At 42.3% G+C, this 25,499-nt stretch overlaps 1 protein-coding gene across 2 annotated transcripts in view; it reads left to right on the forward strand.

The window, feature by feature from the left end:
* Positions 1–25,047, forward strand: part of STK40 (serine/threonine kinase 40) — a 100,354-nt gene extending 75,307 nt beyond the window's left edge. For both annotated transcript variants that reach the window (XM_077481684.1, XM_077481685.1), the window contains 3 exons: positions 13,973–14,092; positions 21,822–21,903; positions 23,627–25,047. In XM_077481684.1, the coding sequence (XP_077337810.1) occupies positions 13,973–14,092; positions 21,822–21,903; positions 23,627–23,872 (448 nt within the window). In that variant the 3' untranslated portion in view covers positions 23,873–25,047. The remainder of the gene's footprint in view (positions 1–13,972; positions 14,093–21,821; positions 21,904–23,626) is intronic.
* The last annotated feature ends 452 nt before the right edge of the window (positions 25,048–25,499 follow it).

Below are 25,499 nucleotides of genomic sequence, written 5' to 3' on the forward strand. Positions count from 1 at the left end.
TTTAATAAAAAGCTGTGTGCATTGAGGAATTCATTGGTGCGTGTTTGTGTCTCTGCTAATGTCTCTTAAACAAAAGTGTTTGGAACTATACCCTTAAGTGGTCGGATTTTTGGGTCCACAGCAGAGTAAACCTTCCCTGTACCCAGTAGCAAGGGGATTAGCACTGCGGTGGTGAGCATTGGGTTATCTGATGACAGGCTCCACATAACCTTTTCCATTCAGGGCAAAGTGACAAGGTCTATCTGTTTATCACCTTTTTTAAAATGTGCACTTCTCAAACTGTTAATGTGATATCCTCTACTCTCGGGTGCCTAGGTGTGCCCACATCATGAACAGGTCCAGCTCTCCTTGTGTATTTTATTTCTATTTTAAGTTGTTTTATAGAAATTCAACAGCAAAAAAAAATCGCAGGTACAGCTATAGAGAAGACATTTGTAGTAGATAGGTCACACTGTTTAGGTATACAACGGAAGAGACCACCTGAAACGGCCCAATGGCTTCCACCTGCAGCTAAAATTTACTTTTTGTTTGCTTGACCCGTTATGTTGATTCTTCCCAATACATTACCTTTAGACACCAAGTGGTGTTTTGTCTCGGGCAGTGTTTCTCGACTCCAGTCCTCAAGGTGCCCCAACAGGTAATGTTTACAGGGTGTACCTCAGATGAAACGACTGTAGTAATTACTAAGGCAGCGAAACTGATCAAATCACCTGTGCAAAATAACAGAAATCCCAAAAACATGACCCGTTGGGGCGCCTTGAGGACTGGAGTTGACAAACGCTGGTCTAGGGTGAAAAAAGCAGTGCTGATGAGGGAACTACATTATTTATGTAGTCCATTTATACTTATGAAAACTGTGAGACAAATGATGTTGGTAGCTTTATCCTAAAGTATAACTAAAGGCAAACATTTTTCTTGTTTTGGTTAAAGTGGAGAGTGGTTAGAATGCCTGTCAGCTTTTTATTAAAGTCTGTGTCCCTATTAAGGAGATTTACCCGATTTTTGTCCTGTTTACCATCATTAAAAGTGAATGTAAAGTAGTTTGGGGACGTCCCACCAGCGTACACAATTTTGAAGCGTGCCATATTTGGTATCTATTTACCCACCGTAATATCTTTTTTATATTTTAACCACTTAATAACCGGCCTATAGCCAAATGACGGCTACAGGTCGGTTTGCTATCTCTGGGAGGCTGTCATATGACGTCCTCCCGGAGAATCGTTCCTGTGCGCCCCCTCGGGCGCGCACACCAGAACACCTGTGCTCGCCGGGTTCACGGAACCCAGCGCAACACTGATCGCGGTAAAGGGTCAATAGCAGCGGCCCTTTACCACGTGATTGCTCCGTCCAATGACGGAGCGATCACAAATGTAAACAAGCATGTCATATGGGGTCATCAGAAGTTCATCTCTCTCCTCTCTTCACACCGATGCAGCGTGAGAGGAGAACGATCGAGTGAACAGTGAGTGCCCAATAGTGTCACCTCTGTGCCATCTGTCACCCCTGTGCCACACCAGAGCCACACCAGTGCCGCCAGAGCCACACCAGTGCAACCAAAGCCACTATAGTGACACCAGTGCCATCTGTGTGCCCACCAGTGCAACCAAAGCCACTATAGTGCCCAGTGCCGCCTGTGTCCACCAGTGCCGCCTGTGTCCACCAGTGCCGCCTGTGCCCACCAGTGCTCTGCAGTGCAGCCTCACTAGCCACCAGTATGGCAAAAAAATATTTTACTAGCGAGGAGGCCTACCAGCTTCTAAGTATGACCGATGAGAGCAGCAGGGAGCTCTGATTCTCAGTCCGATTCGGATTCTGCCTATGAACCCGTTACAAGCAGCGGGTCTGATACAGAATCAGAAGAGGAATATGTGCCCGTGAAAAGAAGGCGTTCTGGCGTGGTGCAGCAGCCTACTACCAGCAGCGCAGTGCCGCCCACCCCGAGAGCAGTGCCGCCCACCTCTAATCGGGGCCATGCCAGCCTTCGCTATGCCCTTCACCCCCTGTGGCTGCCCTCTAATTCCGGAGAAGCAAATATCCCCCCCTTCACCGCCCAGCCAGGTGTCCAGGTGAACACCGATGATTTTTCAATGCTAGTTTTTTTTTCATTTGGCTTTTACCGAAGACTTACTATCGTCCATTGTGGCCCAATGCAACCTCTATGCACAGCAACACATAGTAAGCAACCCTGGCTCTAGTTATGCCCGTCCCTTTCAGTGGAGAGAACTAACTGACTGTAGAGGAATTCAAAATTTTCTTAGGCCTAACTTTTTCTATGGGACTTTAAAAAAAAATAAAAAATTGTACTCCTATTGGTCTACCAAACCTGTCCACCACATGCCATTCTTCTCATCCCTTATGCCAAGATCACGATACCTAATGATTATGCGGTTCCTCCACTACAATGACAACACCCAGTGCCTTCCCCGAAATGACCCAGCTTTTGACAAACTATTTAAAATTCGGCCACTCCTAAATTATTTCTCTGAAAAATTTCCCCAATTATATACCCCCCAAACAGAATATTTCAGTGGATGAGTCCCTTGTAAAATTCTCAGGCAGGCTTGGCATCAAACAGTTTATCCCCAGCAAAAGGGCCCGATATGGGGTTAAAATGTACAAACTTTGTGACCGAGCCACGGGGTACATCTACTCCTTCCTGGTGTACGAAGGGAAGGACTCCCAACTGCACCCCCCTGAATGCCCAGAGTACATTGGAGCCAGCGGAAGAGTGGTCTGGCAGCTTGTCTATCCACTCCTTGGAAAGGGATACCATCTTTATGTGGATAATTTTTATACAAGCTTGCCCCTCTTCCGCAATCTTCACTGGAGAGACACCCCATCATGTGGTACAGTAAGAGCCAATAGAAAGGGCTTTCCGCAAAAACTCGTCAATGAAAGGCTACAACGAGGGGAGACGGCATCTTTGCGGAACCAGGAGCTATTGGCTGTCAAGTGGAGGGACAAACGAAACGTCCACATGCTGACAATCCATAATGACGCCTACATAGAAGTCTCCAGAAGAAACGTCCCAATCCAGAAACCAGCCTGCATCTATGATTACAATTTGTTTATGGGGGGAGTGGACTTTAACGATCAGATGATTGAACCCTACCTTCCCACAAGAAAATCTCGCCACTGGTATAAAGTGTCCATTTATCTTTTCAGTTTGGCCATGTATAACACTTATGTTCTTTACCAAAAATCTACAGAGAACCCTGTATCCCGTCTGTACTACCAAGAAGAAGTTATTTCCGTCCTTTTGTACCCTGAAGGCCCACCAGAAACTATTCGCTCTGATTGTGTGAGCAGACTCCACGAGCGCCACTTTCCTGACAAAATCCCCCCCCCCCCGTGAAACAGGCTGCAGATGTCAGGAAAAAATGCCGGGTGTGCTCCAGTGTAGGAATTAGAGGAGACACCACATTTTATTGTCCCGATTTGTCCTTCCCAACCAGGCCTCTGTATAGGTGAATGCTTCCGCCGTTACCATACTTCTCTACATTATTAGGGAAGTATGGTAAACGTAATTCTCATTTCCTGTCATTTTTCCTCCACACCCCTTATGCCACTGCACTGAACTGTACATACCTCTGCCTTCTCCGGAACCGACCCTGGCCTGTTATACGACCAAGCTTCTGCTTAACGCTAAACTGTACCTGCCTCTGCCTTCTCTGGAACTGACCATGGACTGTTTGACCATGTTTTTTTCCTGCCTCTTGGCTTGATCTTTTACCCTGCTATGCTAGTGGGAACAAAAGGGGTCTCACATATGTGAGGGGCTCCAGAATAGTTTTTCTGGATGAAGAAAACACATTTTTTAGTTTTCTTATTCCCAAATTAGGGACTGGAGACTCAGAGGCTTCAAAGAGTTTTGGGCGGGAGAAGCCTCTACCCCTTTCCCCATTATTTCATAGCCTGCTACTTGGACCATGTTCCTGCTTACTACCAGGATGGACAATATTCCTGCCTGCTGCCTGGACAATTCCATTCACTGTCACTGACCACGTCCCTGCCTGCTGCCTGGATCAGGGCTCTCCTCCTGTGGACAATTGGACTACTAAAACCACAGGTAATTTTTTGTTTACCCCTTACTTGGTATGTACGTGCTATGTTAGAAATATGAAGGGCCTTCAAAAATGTGATAGATTGTAAGGAAATTGGATGCGCAAGTTATGTTCCTAGAACACCTGATGCTTCTTAGATGTTGGGCCTCTATGTGGCCAGGCTGTGTAAAAGTCTCACACATGTGGTATCGCCATACTCAGGAGTAGCAGAATATATTTTTGGGTGTCATTTTTGCTATGTACATGCTATGTGTTGGAAATATCTTATAAATGGACAACTTTTTGTAAAAAAAAATGCATTTTCATTTTTGTTTTTCCACATTTTCCAAAAACTTTTGGGAAAAAATGAACCATTCAAAGGACTCATTATGCCTCATAGATTATACGTTGGGGTGTTTGCTTTCCAAAATGGGGTCACTTTGTGGGTGTTTCCATTGTCCTGGTGCTCCAGGGCCTTCAAAAGTGTAATAGGTGGTTGAGAGATTAGATGGGTAATCTATGCTCCTAAAACGCCTGAAGTTGCTACTTCAATGTTGGGCCTGTGTATGTGGCCAGGCTGTGTAAAAGTCTCACACATGTGGTTTCGCACTTCTTTGGGAGCAGCAGAATATATTTTGGGGTTTCATTTGTTGAATGTACATTCTGTGAGAGAGAAATAACCTGTTATAATGACAATTTGGTGTGAAAAAAAAATTTAATTTAAAAAAAAAAATCTTCATTTTGCAAAGAATTGTGGGAAAAAATTACAAGTTCAAAAGACTAACTGTGCCATGTACTAAATACCTTGGAATGTCTACTTTCCAAAATGGGGTCATTTGGGGTTTTTTTGTACTTTACTGGCTTGTTAGGGTCTCAAGAAATGAGATAGGTTGTCAGTACATCAGGTGTGATCAAATTGATACATTTTCAGCGATTGGCACCATAGCTTGTACACCCTATAACTTTCACAGAGAATAAAAAATTTCCACTAATTTGGGTTATTTTTACTAAAGATATTTAGCAATATACATTTTTGGCCAAATTTATGAAGAAAAATTACTTATTTACAAAAAAAAATTAATAGAAATGAAGAAAACTGCATTTTTTTACAAAATTTTCGGTATTTTTTCATTTATAGTACAAAAAATAAAAAACCCAGAGGCGATCAAATACCACCAAAAAGCTCTTTGTGCGGAAAAAAAGGACAAAAATTTCATACGGGTACAGTGTTGCATGACTGAGCAACTGTCATTCAAATTGTGAGAGCACTGGAAGCTGAAAATTGGTCTGGTTATTAAGGGTGTTTAAGTGCCCAGTTGTCAAGTGGTTAACAAAAATTCAGGTATTCTAGTATTTTTGTGTGCAAAAAAATGAATCTATTTCTTTACAAAAAAAACTGCTCTTGAAAAACTGCTGCGCAAATACCATGTCGCATAAAAAAAAAAAAACAAATAAAAAACACCCACCATTTTATTCTCTAGGGCCTCTGCTAAAATAAAATATATAATGTTTGGGGGTTCAAAGTAATTTTATAGCAAAAAATAGATTTTTACATGTAGGACTGAAATATCAGAATTTGCCTGGGTGGGAACTAGTTAACAAAGAGGAGGAGAGGAGCAGCCTCGGGACTAGCATTTCTCAATGAAAGCTGGAGGAAAGGAGGCTCAGGGAGAAGATCATCTTCTTTCACAGACGGCAGATTATGGAACTGTCATGGAGAGCGAGATGCAGAGACTCGCAGGAGAGCTGGTGTGATAGAGGCACATGGGGGGGAGGAGAGCGACTAGTGCCCCATGGTTGGAGCCAGGAAAGAGGGAGCAGGGGCCCACCTTTTTTTTTAAAACCACTGCATTAGAAGACAATCGCTTGAAGTTTGTCACATTGTCATTTGGTCTATCCTCTGCTCCCAGCATATTCACAAAGGTACAAAAGAACTCGGGGATCCAAGTCAGATTATCTAGATTAATTCATATGCTTCAGGCTTTTGGTTGGATGATCAGCTTCCATAAATCTGTTCATCTCCTTGCATTGAAATGCCTGGGCCTCGTTCCAAGTAAGTGTTTTTTTTTTTTTTTTTTTTTTTTTTTTTTTTTTTCAGAAACCAAACTAATCTCAAACTCTTGTTTGGGATGTGAGATTACAGAGCCTCATTGTTTTTTTGATATTCTCAGAATTCTGAGCATCATGCAGACCTCCTTCAGGGCTTTCCCATTTGCCAAATTTCATTTGAGACCTTTCCAACATAACCTCATTGGCATAGAACATGCATGCACCTTCTCTCCACTCATGTGGATATAATTTCACCAACAAATACCAGGCTTTCTGGCTAGGAAGGAGTGTTCCAATCCCTCATGGTTCAGGGAACATGGTCACCAGAGGAAGCCAAGCTTTCCCTCAACATCCCAGAGCGATTAAGTGATTAAGAATGGCTCTTCACTTACTGGATGTACTCAGACATCAGAGTCTACCTCAAAGCTACAGTTTCTATCAGAAAAAAAGGCCTCCCTATTCATCCTACCCTCAGGACTTCTTTGACATTCACCATCACTAGATGGACAATTTATTGCAAGAGTTTGCACTCTGAAGGAAGAAGCTCCTCCTAAAGAACACATAAAAATGTTTGACATATCAAGCCAATGGGTTACAAAAAAAAATGGAAGTGTGAGATAATGTGTGCACTCTGATATACACGGTTTTGGATTTAAGATAGGGGATGTGGTAGGGGGAGGGGATGGGAAAGGAAATTATAAGTATCCTTATGGTTTATTTATATATATATATATATATATATATATATATATATATAATTTTATTTTTTATTTTTTTTTTTATTGCATGGATATGACACAAATGACACAAAATGTGGATTGATTTAATAGGACTCCCTTAGGGGGGAGAGGTGGGATGGGGAAGTAGAGTGAATAAAGAGGGGGGGTGAAGGTTTACTCGGTTTTGGAGGGGGAAGGGGAGGGGAGGGGGAGATTGTGTTTTGTTTTTTGTTTTTTTGTGTCCCCCGCACATCTTCCCCTCCTGCCCTCCCTTTCCTGTTGATAGCGGGGGGGGGGGGGGGGGGGCTTGAGGGGAGAGTAATTTACTTAAGGAAAAGAAGAGAGGGGTAGCAGTAGAAATGATGAGGGGGAGGAGGGAGAGAAGGGAGAGAAGATGGGAAAGAGAGAAAGGGAAAAGAAATAAAGGTGAAGAATAGAGATAATATGTGAAAAGTAAAGGATTAAGTAAAGATAATGATAAACATCATGTCTATGTTAACAAGAAAAAGATGAATGTGGTAGAAAAATAATTATTGTTAGTGTGGAGAACGCTGGTTGTGGGCGCGGTTCACTTGCTCCTCTTTTGCTCACTAACACCCCCATATTAAACGCCTCTCCTCCAGGTGGAGGAAAAGTCGGAGGCGTTGGGTTTTTTTTTTTTTTTCTTGGGGGACAGCTCCGGAAATAGTATCTGTCTCTCATTTATCTGAAAGAAGGGGTTGTTTTGGGGCGTGGATTGGGTTTTATTTTTATATATTTATTTATTTTTCGTCTCCTCTCTTTTTCCCTCCCCCCCCCCCCCCCCCCCCCGAACTGACAATAAAAATGACTAAAATAAGTTTCACATCATACAATGTTAAGGGACTAAACACCCCAGAGAAACGTACACGATTAATAATGGAGTTGAAAAGATTTAAATCTCAAATAGTTTTCTTACAGGAAACTCATTTTAAAAAGGATAGGATCCCTTGGAGTAAAGGTCACTATTTCCCCTGGGTATATCATAGCACCTCACAGAACTCGAAATCCTGTGGGGTATCTATTTTAATAGCAAGACAGACACCATGGAAGGAACAAGGGGTATACATGGATGAGGAAGGTCGCCTCCTGATAGTAAAAGGTACATTGGGCTGCCAAAAAGTGACATTGGTAAATGTATATCTGCCAAATGAAAACCAAGTAACCTCTCTAGAAATCTATTTACAGATTATTCAACAACATAAAGAGGGAATACTAGTGTTAGGAGGCGACCTAAATATGGCTTTGGATCCAATAAAAGACACATCAAAAGGCTCGTCTCATCTATCTTATGTCAAATTAAGGAAAGTAAAGAGAATGATGCAAGAACTGCAGCTGATCGATAGCTGGAGGGCTGTTCACACACAGAGCAGAGATTATACTTTTTTCTCGGCAAAATATAAATCTTACTCTAGAATTGACTATATTTTAATCTCCCAGAATGTGATTACATCCCTAGTGGAAGCCTCAATTGGCCTATTTACACTATCAGACCACGCCCCGACGAGTTGTGTGATTGAATTAGGGGAAGCTGAACCAAGGGAATGGCAATGGAAGTTAAATGAAACATTACTAAAAGATAGTGAATATAAGGTAAAATTAGAACAAGAACTGGATGTTTTTTTTGCAACAAATAAAGTAGGAGAAACAACACCTTTTTGTATATGGGAAGCACATAAATGTGTCATGAGAGGAATATTTATATCCATGGGAGCACATAGAAAACACAGAATGAATGAAACGATTGATAACTTGCTTAAAGAGATTAGGGAACTAGAAACAGTACATAAAAAATCACAAGCACAATCAGTAGAACAGAAATTAGATGGTCTGCGTGAAAAATTAAATCTCCAATTAATAGATAAAACGAAAGCAAAGCTAACTCGAGGGAAACGGAGATTCTATGAATTTGGGAATAAACCAGGGAGACTGTTGGCAAACGCCCTCAGAGAAAGCACAACTAGGAATTCAATTACACAAATTAAGACACAGAGAGATGAAATGGTTAATACATCGGAGAAAATTGCTCAGGTATTCAAAGAATACTATGAGAAGCTATATCAGTTGGAAAAGAAGTCTACGTTGGCAGAGGAGTTAAAAAAAGGAGAGATCGCTAGAGAATATATTGAAAGGACAGAAATGCCAAAAATAACAGAGGAAATGGCCAGAGAAATAGATGTACCAATCACTCTAGAGGAAGTTGCAAAAGCATTAAAAATATTGAAATTAGGTAAATCACCAGGTCCAGATGGATTTACTTTGTCATATTATAGAATGTTCGCGGAGAAACTGGCTCCGAGATTCGTGGAAGCTTATAATTCAATACGGGAAGGGAAGCAAATTCCAACAGAAACGTTACTGGCGCATATAACAGTAATACCGAAAGAAGGAAAGGATCCCTCTCAGTGTCCCAGCTACCGACCTATTTCGTTGTTGAATGTGGACCTTAAATTGTTCACAAAAATATTAGCCATGAGATTGATAAATTTGATACCGGAACTAATACACCCAGATCAAGTGGGATTCGTCCCAGGGAGAGAAGGAAGAGAAAATACGCAACGAGTGGTGAACACAATTTACCTGGTACAAAAATTGCATAAGTCAATGGTGATCGTATCTGCGGATGCAGAAAAAGCGTTTGATCGGGTGGATTGGATATTCTTAAAAGCAGTACTACAACATATAGGCCTGGGGGAGGGGATGCTGAGATGGATCCTAAATTTATATTCAAAACCAAGTGCTAGGGTGAAAGTGAATGACAGATTATCAGAGCCATTCTCCATTTTAAATGGAACACGCCAGGGATGTCCCCTCTCACCCCTGATATTCATTTTGACAATAGAACCTTTTTTAAGGAAAATACGTGCCAATGTGGATATCAGGGGGGTAAAAATAAAAAATGAAGATCAGAAGTTGGCAGCTTATGCAGATGATTTGATCTTTTTTGTAACGTCCCCAATTACATCTCTCCCATCTTTACTAATGGAGCTACGAGAATATGGGAAAATATCCAACTTTAGAATAAACTATGGAAAATCGGAGGCAATGGGAGTAGAGATGGATTCGCCTCAGTTGCAAGCAGTGTCCACGCAATTTGATTTTAGATGGACGAATTCATATATAAGTTACTTAGGAACAAAAATGTCAAAAAATCTAAATGAACTGTTCGAACTTAACTATATCCCACTGGTAAGACAGATCAAAAGTGATCTTCAAAAATGGGACAAAGATTTTTACATGGTTCGGGAGAACCAATATTATTAAGATGAATGTGATGCCCAGACTGTTATACATAATTCAAACTATACCAATTAAGATCCCTTCAAGTTTGTTTAAGGATCTTAGATCAAGATTTATGAAGTTCATCTGGGCTGGGAAACCAGCAAGAGTACGTCGAGATATTTTAGTACTCCCCAAAGGAAAAGGAGGGATAGGACTTTCAGATCCAATAAAATACCAGGAGGCCTCACACTTAACTAGAGTAGTGGAATGGTGTAGGCTTAAAAACGAAAAACCGTGGATACAGACAGAACAAGCAGCGACAGATATCCCATTGGAAGGATTAGTGTGGATTCCAGATACAGAAATACCAATGGGATTGAGAAAACATCCAATACTAGGGGAGACATTACGAATAACTAAAAGAGTATTCGGGAAAACATCTATTTCAAGAATTCCCAGTCCGCTCCTTCCTATCCTTGGTACCCCAGCATTTCTACCGGGAATGACAGATCCAAAGTTTAAAACAATACAAGATAGAGGTATGAGTAGAATTTGTCATTTCTCGGTAGGTAACCGGTTAATGACTAAAAAAGATATTGAAAAAGGAATGACATTAGGATTAGACCCTTTCAGAATGAGGCAATTAGAAGCCTTTATTAGATCTAAATCAAAGGTATACGTAGAAATAAGGGCATTGACTGAGTTTGAAGAGATCTGTTTGAAAGGAGAGGAACTGAGACATCTGATGTCTTATTTTTATAGTATGTTAATAGAACAGGAGACTTCACAAGATTTGCCCTTTTTACAGGCTTGGGAAAGAGATTTAGGGACTACGTTTTCCCCAGAACAAAAGGATAAGATGCTGTTTAATCAAAAGGCCTCGATGGCAAGCAGATATCAAGAAGGGGGATACAAGATCCTTACTAGGTGGTATAGAACACCAAAAGTGTTACATCAAATTTACCCCCAGATATCAGAGACATGTTGGAGATGTCATGGAGCAGAAGGAACATTATTACATATATTTTGGGAATGTCCAAAAATTAGAGTGTTCTGGGAGATGGTAGCCGATACTATAGTAAGGATTACAGGAATTGACCTGGGAGATAAACCGGCAACTTTTCTGCTGCTGGACATCCCAATGGCAATAGAAAGATTCAAAAATTCTTTGCTGAGACATTTATTGATAGCAGCAAGGGCATGTATCCCGGTTCTGTGGAAAAAAAGCAACCCTCCAGCTAGAGCACAGTGGTTTCAGAGAATTGCAGAAATCCAACAAATGGAAAATTTAACAATGACAATGAGAGATCAAGACGAGAAATATCAGAAGATCTGGGCTCCATATCTAAATTATAGAGAAAGTATGATGTGAAACATTTCGAAAATATGATAGAGCAGGCGGGTGGTGGTGGGGGGGGTGAGGGGGGGGATTATAGTGAAAATTCAAACTTTTTTTTTTTTTTTTTTTTTTTTTTTTTTTTTTTTTTTTTGGTTTGTTTGTATATTTATTTATTTATTTTTCTGGGAGGGAAGGGTGAGGGAGGGGGGAGGATGACGTGGAATTGAGGTATGGATTGAAATATTATAAGACTGTTATAGCTGTTAAAGAAGTTGTAGATGTATAACGAAATGTAATGTGAAATCTATGGAAAGAAAAGATGAAAAAATAAAGAATTTATAAAGCCAATGGGTTACACATAACCATATATAATGTACGTCAAGCTGGTATATTTTCAATTGCATGCTTTACTCGCTTCTTCAGGAGTAGGTGCATCCAACAACAGAACCCTATACTAAAAAAACAAATGCATAAATTATATTAAAGCACGCCCTAAAAAGGGGGTGGTGCCACTACCCTAAATATTGATGTTCTAAATAGGGGCTTACAAAGCAGCTTGGAACTTGATAAAACCTAGCGTGGCTAAATGGTGACCGCAGCTCAGTGTCTGCCACAGAAGTAGTGTAAGGAGGGGACCAAGACACGCAATAGGAAAACCAATGAGGTGGCACGAGAGATCATGGCTGTGGTGGAAAAAAATACCAAACCAACCTGAAAAAGGGGAGAGGGTGAAAAGGAAGGTACTGTAGTTATCGGAGTATAACGCGCACCGGCGTATAACACGCACCCCAAGTTTAGGAGGAAATTTTAAGGAAAAAAACTTTTAGGAGGGAAGTTTAAGGGGGAAAAAAACTTGCATTTATATGCCCATCAGTGTCATCTGCAGCCTTGTCCACCATTGCAGTCTTATGCAGTCTTATGCAGTCTTATGCAGTCTTATGCAGTCTTATGCAGTCTTATGCAGTCTTATGCAGTCTTATGCAGTCTTATGCAGTCTTATGCAGTCTTATGCAGTCTTATGCAGTCTTATGCAGTCTTATGCAGTCTTATGCAGTCTTATGCAGTCTTATGCAGTCTTGTCCACCATTGCAGCCGTGTCCCCCAGTGCAGCCGTGTCTATTTTACTTTTTTTAAATGCCGCCGCCGAGACACAGAGCCGGATGTGTATCTCGGCGGTGTGCGGTAGTTCTCGGCGGGCCTTCGGCTCTTCTCGGGCAGCTTTCGGTCGTTCTCGGAAGCTTTCGGCCGCCGAGAATATGTGTGTATGTATGTATATATGTATTAATAATAATAATAATAATTTTGTGTGTATAGATATAATATAGAGATAAAAAATCATGTGAAGGAGGTACTATACTAAATGTGTGTTCTTTAAAAATGAAAACTAAAAATGTTAATGTGCAATAGGGGAAACAAAGTCTGAAACTCCAATGTTGGTACTGATTGAGCACAAAAATACACCTATGTGTATGATGTAAGCCAGGAAACTTGCCACCAGAGACAGAAAAATACCTAGTGTTTGCAAAGGTGAGTGATGATTCTCCATCCAAACAGATCATGATCTCCCATGGAAAAGAAACGCCCTCATTAGTCCCCTCAATTAATTCCTAGAGGAAAACCTGGCCCCTCCCAATATGAAGTTGCCTCCAGGTTCGATCAGTATAGACAGGAAAATTGTCTCAATGTGTATGCTAAGGAGGTACTATACTAAATGGGTATCGAAGATGTATGGAAACTAAAAATGTGCACTAGCATGGGCAACAATGTCTGAAACCCCAATATGAATATGGATTGTTTGTGTGTATGTCAATCTTCTGCAGTGGCAGCTTTTTGGCACAGGATTCTTGCAGCACTCTGAAGTTGGGTGTCTTAACCCTTTATTATTGGGCCTATTGGCATTGTTCTACTTGACTTGTTGTGTCTGTCCTTCTCATTCATTGCTTGAGGACTTCCCAGGATCTGTACTGAGTTAGGATAAAGGAATTTTGACTTGCCTGTAAATTCCATATCTTAGTTAACACACCCTCCCCCCCCCCCCCCCCCTCTTTCCTTACTCTGCATCACTTGCTACAAAACCGAGGACTCAGGAGTGTGGTAGCGTTGTTGTAGGGGTATTCCGGGGGAGGTCACGTCCTCCCAAAAGCTTTGCCAGTGTCCAGTCACCTAAAAGTACCTGCCTATAACAAAAAGGGTCTATCAAGCCTGTTCCCTGAATTGTGCTCCCAAGATATGGAATTTGGAGGCAAGTTAAAATTCCCTTTTGGCGTGTAGATGGAAGCTATGTACTTGGGTGTTTGTGTGGAGGGGGAAAAAATAAGTCTGAAAAGTTGATGCTAATTTTTGTTTTTTATGCAATGATTACAGACTGCTTTTTATAAGTGGGCTACAAATCTACAAAAATGTGCTTATTAAATAAGTCACAGCTGACTTCCGCTGGATAGGTTCTCCGGTCTTTTCCCCATTTATGGCTTTTGATGTACCCCCTGTCTGGACCACCTGTAACATGGCTAACAGTCTCCTACTGTTTGCAGATGTTCTTAACTCAACTCCAGCTAAACCTATTTTCTTCTTTTTCAATACAGGGATGGCAGAGTATCGGAGAATACAGTTTGTCTAATAAGAAAGTTGCTTGTTTTAGATCCTCAGCAGCGCCTGACTGCATCTGAGGTTCTGGAGTCTCTTGGAGGAATCATTTCTTCATGGTAAGTTGCTGATTTTATTCAGTTTTTAAAATAAATGGTCCCATATCTTTCAATTTAATTTGCTAGTCTCTGGTTTGTGAGACTTTTTACACTTAGTGGTATTAAAACCCAAAAATGTAATATTTCAGGGTAACAATCTTTTTAGATATGGTAGCTGCATTTTTATTTTTTTTTCACCTGGTTATCTGGATGATCTGGTGTTCAATGTACTAGCAGATTTTAATACTTTAACGCCAAACTCCAGCTAACACTTTTTAAGCCATTACACCACACTGTTTTGTCCATTTTTGAATAAAGGTATGCACAAATAAAAGCTGAGCTTTGTAAGCACCCCTGTAAGTTTTTTTTTTTTTTTTTTTTTTTTTTTTTTTTTTTTTAAATGTTTTTCATGGCTATAACTGAAAAGCTTTTTCTGTTGAAAACCCGACTTGCTGGCCAGATCATTTGGTGGGGGGGAAAAAGGAAAGCATGCCTAAAAAAGCAAAGTAATGCAGCCATCACATCCAAGAATTTGGTAAGATGCAATATAATATATTTTTCGGATTTATACCACTTTAAATGATGCCAAGCATCACTTAACACAGAAGATTAAAGCAAAGTTTCACCCATATAAAAGTCAGCAGCTAGAAAAAGTGTAGCTGCTGACTTCTATTAACTGGACACTCACCTGTCCCACGGTCCGGCGATGCGGGTGACTGAAGCCCCACTCCTGTCCCCCTCCTCTGTGTGGCGCCGGCATTGTCACCGTGGGCGCCATGAATGAGTTGCGCTGCGCACGGTGACTGGCCAGGCAATCCTCTGGGACCTGTGATGTGTCAGAGATGATTGCCCAGAGGAAGGGGGGAGAGGTGAACTCGTTTCCTCGGTGTAACAGCTGTTTGGCCCCGTACAAAGCAACAAAATGCTGAAAACCACCATTATTAGGATGTGCTTATAAATGGAGCAAGTTAGGACAGCTCTTTGCCCCTAGACGCAAGCTGTTTCAGAGCAAAAAGAGTGATGGCAAGAGAGGGGCTCCAAATTCCAGACATAGTACATTGAATTTATTTTGGGTTGCCAAATGGTCCTTTTCCACTCCTGTCTATCCTTTCAATGAAATATGCTGATCTACATTTTGGTACAGACGTTTCACTTTCCTCTGTAGCGGTATTTTATCACCTACAGTTTTCCACCCATCAGTAGCTGCTGTATCAGCCCCCATACTACTTGCAATGAGCCCCATCTTGGTCCAGCGATCTGCACAAGTGCCTCGGCTGTCCAGAATTCTCCCTCCTGATTGGCTGTGACACAGCAGCGGCGCCATTGGCTCCCACTGCTGTCAATTAAATTCGGCCAATCTGGAGCGAGAGCGGACGGGTGCCCCGATAGCAAGCTGCTTGCTATCGGGGCACTTGACAGAAGGGAGGGGCAAAACAGCCGGCAAGTGACCCGAGAAGAGTATCTGAGCTGCTCTGTGCAAAACCAGCTGCACAGAGCAGGCAAATATAACATGTTTATTTTTGAAGAAAAATAAATTAGACTTTAGTATTACTCTAAGGTAACTCCCTTTGAAACTTTCATTGCAAATGACATCAGCTTATTGCATTACCCAGGCTGAAACGTCTCCCTGTGCACAGCATAACTGATAGGCGAGGGGAAGGAGATTGTGTGGGAGACACCTAGGTGGGTTAGTATTTGTAGCTAAACCCCTGCAGGAGACTGCTGTCGCCTAAGCTGGACTCATTTTTACACACTCAGATTTTTATTGTCCCCCTTCCTTGTTATAACAAACAAAACGTTTCTCAGGCAAATGACATATATTACACTTGTTTATACTTGTGACAACCTCCTTTTTTCTTTTTCATACATTATGGGACACAGTTAGGCTAATATTCATTACATGCTGGGTTATACTCCATCATTAGGTGAATGGACACTGGTAGACCAAAGGTTTTCAGACGGGAAGTGATCCCCTATAACCCCTCCCATAAAGGAAGTACTTTACATTTTCGTTTTTTACCAGTGTCTGCAAGATGAATGGCAGTTTGTTTTGAGCTCTCTGAGCTCCAGGTCTCCAGTCCCACAAACGGTTCCAATAATGAATCAAGATTGACCAATCTGATCCATTTCACACAGGCTTTTATGCTTAGATAAATGATACCCGAGCCTTGCTAAGAAGACTCAAGTTCCTGCGAGGTTTTTCCTATAACGTGTCCTCTGGACGCTGGACCCTGCAGAGTGGAAATCCTGGACACTACAGAGCTAAAGCATTTTTTCTGAAGGGTACTGTACAGGTCCAAGGGAGTGAACCCTAAACATGAAAGGGGTACCCAGTCCTTGAAGGTCCAAGTGACGGGAACCCCATTGTGAAGGGTCAAAATTGGGCCCTTGGCTTCGAAGTGGCCCTGCGCCTGGTCAGCTAAGTGAAACCCCCTCTATTTTTTACTATTGTGCGGTGTCCCAGTGATTGTTACAATCAGTCAAGCTAGCTAAGGGCTGGACACCTGTGTGCAGTGACCATAAAGGCGAGTTCTGGGCTAGCTGTGGGTGTTTGCAAAGTGTACTTTTTTTTTTTTGCTTGTGTTTGGCTGTTTTTTACCTGTATGATGGTGCGCCATTTCACCTTGGTTTGCAAGAGCACCGCTGGGCTCAGCAATTTGCTTGGCAGCCATGGCACACGTGGCTTCGCCGCACATGCGCCATAGTCTTTATCTGGGCGCATGAAGATTTGTCGTATGGAGATAGTCACGCCTGCTCGCCTAGAACATGGAACGTTCTGGCGCACTCCCAGCCTATTTTAAGCTGTGCAGGCCAAGCATGTGGTGCTTCCAGAAGGCAGCTGTGGGACACAGAACAGGCTCTCAACAGACACTTGCAGTGGTTAATTTTTCCTTACCTGGGTCATGTGAGTCACCAGGTGTTTGGCAGGCTAAAGGTGTTTAGCAGGATTGTTGCATAGGGGCTTAGTGAGCCCTATTAAAGGGTCTCCCTTCTGAGGTGTTTTAACTAAACCCTAGTACGCTTTGTTTGCGGCATTGACTGTCTTCCAAAAAGAGGCATGGGACTAACACCATAGGCAAGGGCACACTTATATCAGTAGTTCCTAATGAACCTAGTCGTATTCCTAGTGCTATATCCCCTGAAAGACTAGAGGCTCCTGGGCAATCTGAGCCGCTATGCCTATCTGGTGATGTGCCAACAGTCAATGCTGATGCTTCACCCTTTATCACGAAGGATGAACTGTCCTCAGCCCTAGCCATGTTGGAGCGCATGATTGCCTCCATCCTACAGGGTGGCAGGAAGCGTGACAGATCCCCCTCCCCAGAGTCTCCTAGTATGGAGCAGTAATGGGTTGAGGATGGGGAAGAGCTGAAAGCTCAGGATTCGGTGGAGTGCCTGGGAGAGGAGTCTGCTTCCGAGCAATCTGGGCAAGAAGATATCCAGTCTATGTCTGAGGTGACTAAGCTGGGCTTGAAAGGCCCTGTTGACAAGAAATTGGGGTCATTATTAAAGGCTTCCTTTTCTTTGGCCAGTTCATCTGTTCAGCCAGCTGTTGCAGCAATTGGTCTTTGCCAGTCTGTAAAGAATCAGGTCAAACAGCTGGATAGGCCTAACCAGGAGCATGATCTGCCTGAAATTAATACCCTGTACATGCAATCGGACTTTCCGACGGAAAATGTGCGATCGGATCTTGTTGTTGTGGAAATCCGAGCATGTGTGGGCTCCATCTGACTTTCCGTCGGAATTTGACGCACAAAGTTTGAGAGCAGGACCTAAAATTTTCAATCAACAAAATCCGATAGTTTAAATTCTGAGTGTTGACAATTCCGACTAAGTGCCATGCATGCTGAGAATAAATTGAGACGAAAGCTATTGGCTACTGCCCTCTTTATAGTCCCGTTGTACGTGTTCTACGTTGCTGGGTTCTGAACGATCATATTTTCTGACAACTTTGTGCGACCCATGTGTATGCAAGACAAGTTTGGGAAAAAAATCCAACGGATTTTGCTGTCGGAATGTGTGTGTACAGGGCATAAGACAGATATTCCTTGAGCGCTGTTTTGCTGTTGATGCTTTAAAGGATTCAATACAGCAGGTTTCTTGTCAGTCTCTTTTGTCTGTACACATGCGCAGACTTATATGGCCTAAGAACTGGTCAGCCGAGCTTCCTTGTAAAAAGTTATTGCCAGGTTTCCCGTTTCATGGGGAACGTTTATTCCGTGATCACTTGGACCAAATATATATACAAAAGAATTCCGGAGGGAAGAGTTCTCTACTTTCAGTCAAGAAAAGCACCAAACGTTTAAAAACCCAGGGACTGCTTCCTCAAATGTCTGGGCGGTTCCGCCGCCAACAGGGCGCTATGGCCAGGGGCAAGCCACAGGGCCAGAAAAGGCCCTGGGTCCAAAATTCTAAACCCAGCACCAACCCCTACTTTTGAGAGGTTGCCCCCATCCTATCGCGGGGGGGGGGGGGGGCTGCTGCACTTTGCGGACATTTGGAATACAACAATTCGGGACGAGTGGGTCACCTCAATTATATATCTCGGTTACAAGCTGGAGTTACGGGGGGTTCCCCCTCAGGTTTCTAAGATCCAGCATTCCCTCGAATCCTCCAAAAAAAGTATTGTTTTCAGGCAATACATCAAGGAGTGATTGTAGAGGTTCCTGTATTCGAAAGGGGCACGGGGTTTTATTCAAACTTGTTTAGAAACCAAACGGGGACATAGGCTCATTTTGGACTCCCTGAACAAGTATTTATTGATACAGTCCTTTCGGATGGAGTCTGTCTGCTCAGTAGTAACCTCACTCCAGAGGGGAGACTTTTTAGCCTCAATTGATATAAAGGACGCGTACCTATCTTTCAGCCTCATCAGGAGTTCCTATAGTTTGCAGTAGAGGAACTTCCCTTTTCAGTTTGTGGCTCTACCCTTTGGGCTTGCTACAGCTCCCTGGGTGTTCACAAAGGTCCTAGCACCAGTACTGGGTCTTTTTAAGGACCCAAAGGATCATGGTGTTTGGGTATCTGGATGACCTCCGGCTCAGATCACTCAGTACAGGCTCTAGAACAGAGCATAATATACACAGTGAGGTATTTGAAAAGCTTAGGCTGGATCATAAATACCAAAAAGTCAGCTTTGGGACCAGTACAAAGACTTGGATATTTTAGGTCTGATTCTAAACACTGTCCAAGCAGTGTATTTTTTGCACCCGTAAGGATCTGTGCCCTGAGGGATCAGGTACGTCAGATGAGGGGCACCAGACAACCCTCCATTCGGCTCTGTATGAGTCTTCTATGGAGGATGGTATCCTCCTTTCGAGGCAGTGCCCTATGCCCAGTTCCATTCCAGGCCTTTACAACAAGACATTTTGTTGGCTTGGAACAGAGGCAGAAAAGCCCTGGGATTATCCAATGTGCTTATCTCCTCAGGCATGCTTAAGCCTAAACTGGTGGTTGCAGGATCAGAACCTGCAAAAGGGAAAATCCTTTCTCCTGGGAACTTGGAGAGTACTGACTACGAATGCCAGTCTCTCAGGCTGGGGAGTGACCCTAGCCGGGCTCACAGCTCAGGGGAAATGGTCAGGGACAGAGCAGACCCTGCCCATCAACGTCCTAGAATTACGGGCAGTATGTGTGGTCTTGGACGGTGGAGCTTCAGGACTGCCCCATCGGGGTTCAGTCCAACAATGCCATGGCAGTGGCCTATATAAACCACCAAGCCGGTACCAGGAGTTCAGCTCTGAAGGAGGTGAACTACATACTGGCCCTGGGCAGAGGGACACGTGCCAATGATATCGGCAGCCCATATCCCAGGAGTAGAAAACTGGAAGGCTGATTATTTCAGCCACCAGCAGATCTGCCCAGGTGGAATGGTCCCTACACCCAGAGGTGTTCCAAGAAATTTTCCAACATTGGGGAAGGCCAGAGGTCAACCTGCTGGCATCCAGGTTCAACAACAAGCTATAGCAGTTTGTGTCTCGAACAAGAAATCCTCTGGCAATTTGAGCAGATGCTCCAATAGTTCCATGGAGCCAGTACTCTATGGTTTATGCTTTCCCTCAGATCCCTCTCCTTCCAGGATTCAGAGAGGAGGGGGTTAGTCATTCTGGTGGCCCCAGCCTGACTCAGAAGGCCCTGGTTCCTGGAGATTGTGAGACTGACAATATACGGGCCATGGACGCTTCCACGTAGACCCGATCTACGGTCTCAAGGTCCTATATTCCACCCCAATTTACAGTCTCTAAATTTGACGGCATGACTATTGAAGCCAGGAAGTTAAAGGACCGAGGCATCTCGGGACCAGTGGTGTCTACTCTAGTGCATGCTAGAAAAGCAGGCACTAGGAAGATTTATCATAAGGTCTGGTCTATTGCTTGGTGTGAAGCGAGAAAATGGCATCCTATGAAATATGTGATTGGGAGAATTCTCTTTTCTACAGTCAGCTGTGGAAATCAAATTGGCTTTGAGTACAATCAGGTCAGATTTCGGCCCTATTGGTATTCTTACAAAGGCATTTAGCCTCCCATTCACTGATCCGAGCCTTTATGCAAGGGGAATCTTGCTTGCTTCCCTCCCATTAGGTCACCTATGTGTCCTTGGGACTTGAACTTTGTGCTCTGTGTGTTACAGAAACAACCATTTGAACCTATTAAGGAAATTCCATTAGATTTGCTGTCACGCAAGCTAGCCTTCCTGATGCTCATCTTCTCGGCTAGAAGGGTGTCTGAGTTGGTGGCCCTTTCATGCAGGGAACTGTACTTGATCCTTCACCATGACAGTTGTGTTTTGACCTGTTCCATCCTTTTTGGCAAAGGTGGTGTCTGCCTTTCATTTAATTCGGGACATTATTTTGCCTGCCTTATTTATTTTTTCTCGACCTCATTCGGCAGAAGAGAGATGACTGCATTCTTTGGACATGTCCGGGCAGTCGAGGTTTATCTGTCTAGATTTGCGGAGATCTGAGGTGTGTGTGTGTGTGTGTGTGTGTGTGTGTTTAGTAAAAAAAAAAAACCCCCAAGAAGGGGCAGGCAGCTTCAAAGTTTCCATTGCCAGTTGGGTCCATCAATTGGTCATTCAGGCCTAGAGCTCATTCTACCAGGGGTGTAGGAACCTCCTGGGCTTTTCGGTATCTGTGGCTCAGATTTGTGAGGTTATCTGGTCTTCAGTGCATACGTTCACAAAATTTTATCAAGTGGATGTTTTGAGCAGCCGAGGATTCGGCTTTCGGCCGTAGTGTGCTGCGGGCTGCCGTATAAGTTCCGATGGATTTTTGTTTAGCAGGTTGTCTCCCTCGCCTCAAGGCTATTGCTCTGGGACGTCCCAGCAGGTAATGAATATTAGCCTGACTCTGTGTCCCATGATGTATGAAAAAGAAAATAGGATTTTTACATCATACCTGTCTGTAAAATCCTTTTCTTTGAGTACATCATGGGACACAGTGATCCCTCCCCTCTTTTTTTTTTTTTTTTTTTGAGGATTTAGTGCTTGCTACAAAACCTAAAGTACTTCCTGTATGGAAAGGGTTATATAGGGGATCACTTCCTAGCTAGATACCCTTGGTCTACCAGTGTCCAGTCACCTAATGATGGAGTATAATCCAGCAGGTAATGAATATTGGTCTGTGTCCCATGATGTACTCAAAAGGATTTTACAGGTAAGTATGATGTAAAAATCCTATTTTTCTTATTGTTATCTTGTAAAAGCAGGGCATAACTTGTATCTAAAATATCTAAGCATTTCCTGTTTGTAGGCAATCTATGTCCTCGTTAAGTGGCCCCCTGCAGGTTGTTCCTGACATTGATCATGTGACAAGTCCAGAGAATTTACAGGAGGTAAGGACTGTTCCAAAATTGTGTTCTCTGTTTAAAGTGACCCCGTCGGCTTCAAAAAATATCCTAATTAAAGTTCCCTGGAAGAGGAAAACTGGTATACTCTCCTATCCAGCATTCCAGCGTTGCAGGCTTCAGTGTCTTTGGCGTTCGGGAACCTCTTGGTGTCCCTTGCCGTGCTCCGTTTTCTGATCCTCAACTCCTACTTCACTATTGTGTCCTATAGTGATGTAGGGGGTCAGAGTGTCACCACAGTACATGGCGGGTAATACGGGCATCTGACACACCTAGGGTTGAACCTTAAAGCTTATTTCCAGCTTTTGTTGTCAAATTTCAGAAAACCCTGTTGGTTTTTTTTTTTTTTTTTTTGTATTCCTTTTCACATGGCATATGTTAAAAAAATAAATAAAAAAATATATATATTTTTTTTAACATATGCCACGTGAAAAGGAATACAAAAAAAAAAATCTTAGTAGGGCTTTCTGAAATTTGACTGCAAAAGCTGGAAATGAGCTTTAAGGTTCAATCCTAGGTGTTTCAGATGCCCGTGTATAAATATATTTTTTAGCTCTTTAGGCGGTGTCATGTCCTATGAGAATTTCTAGACATTCTCAAGTGTCTTTGTCCCCCACACTATCTCACATTAATGTACAATGCAGAGGGGGTTTCTAAAATGGTATCATTTGTTAGGCTTCAAAACTGGGTTAAAGAGGAAGTAAACCCTTCCAAACAACTTGGACCTATAGGTAAGCCTAGATTAAGGCTTACCTGTAGGTCCAAGCAACATCTCCTAAACCTATATGGTTTAGGAGATATTTGCCCGAAAATGGGCACCGCTGTCTACGGCGCATGCGCCGTAGACAGCGGCGCGCAGGCGCACTAAATGCGGCAAATCCAAGAATGGATTTGCCAAATTTGTCGACTCCCGTGCGCATGCGCGGGAGTGACGTCATCGCGGCTTCGCCGTATGACAGCGGCGGAGCTGCGAGGCGCGACTCCCGTGCGCATGCGCGGAGTGACGTCATCGCGGTTGCGCCGCTGTCATTGGTCGGAGCTGCGAGACGCCACCAGCAAGATGGACGCGGCGGACTACAGGGATCAGCGGCGACTTTGCTGGCTCCTGTGTCAGGTAAGTGACACATAATGAGCTACTATGCGATGCATAGTAGTCCATTATGCTTTACCTTTGCAGGGAAAAAAAAGAGGAAGTAAACCCATTAGGGTTTACTTCCTCTTTAACTGTTAGACATTACTTCACAACTCCCCTCCTAAAGGTTACAAAGCGGGGAGTTCACAAAAGCTTTTAAGGCAGGTAAAAAGCACTTAAAGTTGAGCTGCAATTTTATTTTATTTTTTAGTTATGTTAATGGGAAGATATAACCGATATAAAGCAGGTGTTATCCCAGTTTGGCTGCAAAAGTGGAAACGCATGTTACAAAAGACCACTAATCCAGCCATAGATGGTTAAATCTCAGCTGGTTTAGCAGGGACCAGCCTAGATTCAAACCATGTATGGGCAGGCTTAATGTACCCAAGTTGATCTATCTACAGGAGGAAGGCAGAAAATGGGCTACTGTTAGTGGTTCTATTGCAGGCAACTTTAATCTAGATTTTTTTTTTTTTTGCGGATATTCTTTTAACTTTAAGTCCAATCTATTCCCTCCACTGTAGTTTGGCTTGAGATGGAGTACAGGTTTTTCTCTGACATATATTTTTATTTTTGTAGGCTAAAGTGACAGAAGAATCATCTCAGTATGAGTTTGAAAACTACATGCGGCAACAGCTTCTTCTGGCAGAGGAGAAAAACACAATCCACGAAGCCAAGAACTTCCCTCAAAAACGTCACTTTGGCAATTTCCCACCCATTAGAAGATTGGGATATGATGCTCAGCCAGTGAGCCCTTTGGACGCTGCAATTTTGGCCCAGCGATACCTTCCTCCACCACACCTGACTCTTCCCAATTCCCACTAACTCCATTAAGCCGTAGATGCTTCATTGTCCCTTTGAAAACATCAGGTGGAGAATCTCCCTCAGCTGTGAAAGGTTTACATGGTGCTAGACTTCTACTTTGCCTCGCTCACCTTTCTTTTCCTGTACTATGATTCTGTCTAAAAAAACAAAAAAAAAAATTGCACATAAGCCCTGACGCCCCTTCCAGTTATCCTATAGCAATACAATTCCAGCACAATGAATACAAGCTAATGTAGCATTTATTTTTAAGCGGGGTGTAAATTTCAGATGCCATTAGCTGCAGACAATGCATGCACGGCAGCATTAAATACTTTTTTTTATTTTTCCCCTATCTCCTACAATTTTATTTTTTAGCTATCAGCTTTTTTTAAAGAAAATATATACATATATACACACACACAATATATATATATATATATATATATATATATATATATATATATATATATATATATATTATAGATCTATACATAGACATTAAATCTACCTCTCTTTTGTAGCAAGTTCCACAGAGTGGAAACATACAGCATTTAGAAGGAGTCTGCTGTGGAACAGATTTGTCTTTTATTTGCCATTTGTTCATAGTTTGTCCCCTATTTACTGCTGGGGTGACAGTCTAGATATTGTGTACATATATAAATATATATAAATAATATATATCCTTATATAGAGATATATATTTGATATTGAATATCCGCTGGATTGCAATATCCATGTAGAAAGAATAAGCTGTGTTTATAACCATCAGGATTCTAACATCCACATCCTCTCCTGTCATCTAACTTGTGTGTCCTTTTTTATTTTTTGCCCCCCCATGATCTCAATATTGCCTATTTATTAGAATGTGTTATTTTTTTAGTCTGAAAACAATATCCTGAGGTTCCTTTTTCAAAGCACGGAATGGTGTGTTCTCACTGTGTTACACTGTGACATGGAATTTTGATTCATTAAAAAAAAAATATCCCTCTCTGAAGATCTGTGTATATATAAATATATTACCTTTTTATTTGGCAGGGTAAAAACCAGTACACGGTAACGTATAATGGCAAATCAGATCTTTCACTGCATTGGCTAAAGTGCTGAAATCTGATTGGTTGTTAGGTGTTATGCACATCATTGCTGTTTGCACCATCTTAATAAATAAAGGCCAGTGTGCATTTTTCTGTTTTTATAAAGTGCTGTTGCGGTTATCTTTTTGACTTCTTTATTTGAGCAAATTGCATGGTTTGTAATTTATTTTTTTCAACTACACAGCTTTTATGGGGAGTAGCTGGGTCCAAACTCTAGGCAACCTTTAGCATTTGATTTAAGAACCCTGAATGAGACCTAAAGTTAAAATGAACTTGTCTCAGAGTGACAGCCATTTCTTAATTAAAGCCAAAGGGTCAGCCTTTACATCTGTACCAAAACACACATTTTTTTTTATTTTTTTTTCACACAAATGGAGCTTTCTTTTGGTAGTATTTAATCACCACTGGGATTTTAAATTTTTGCAATATAAGAAAATAAAGGGCAAACGTTTTTAGTTTCTATGATAATATTTTGCAATTAAGTCATTTGTCAACCCAAAAAAAAGTTACTGCTCCTGCCCCTTTAATGTGCAATTAGTAGCATGGTGCTTTTGCTT

The sequence above is a fragment of the Lithobates pipiens genome, unplaced genomic scaffold (genome assembly GCF_037356315.1).
Source record: "Lithobates pipiens isolate NorthernLeopardFrog02 unplaced genomic scaffold, aLitPip1_a1.2 Scaffold_16, whole genome shotgun sequence".
Taxonomy (NCBI): domain Eukaryota; kingdom Metazoa; phylum Chordata; class Amphibia; order Anura; family Ranidae; genus Lithobates; species Lithobates pipiens.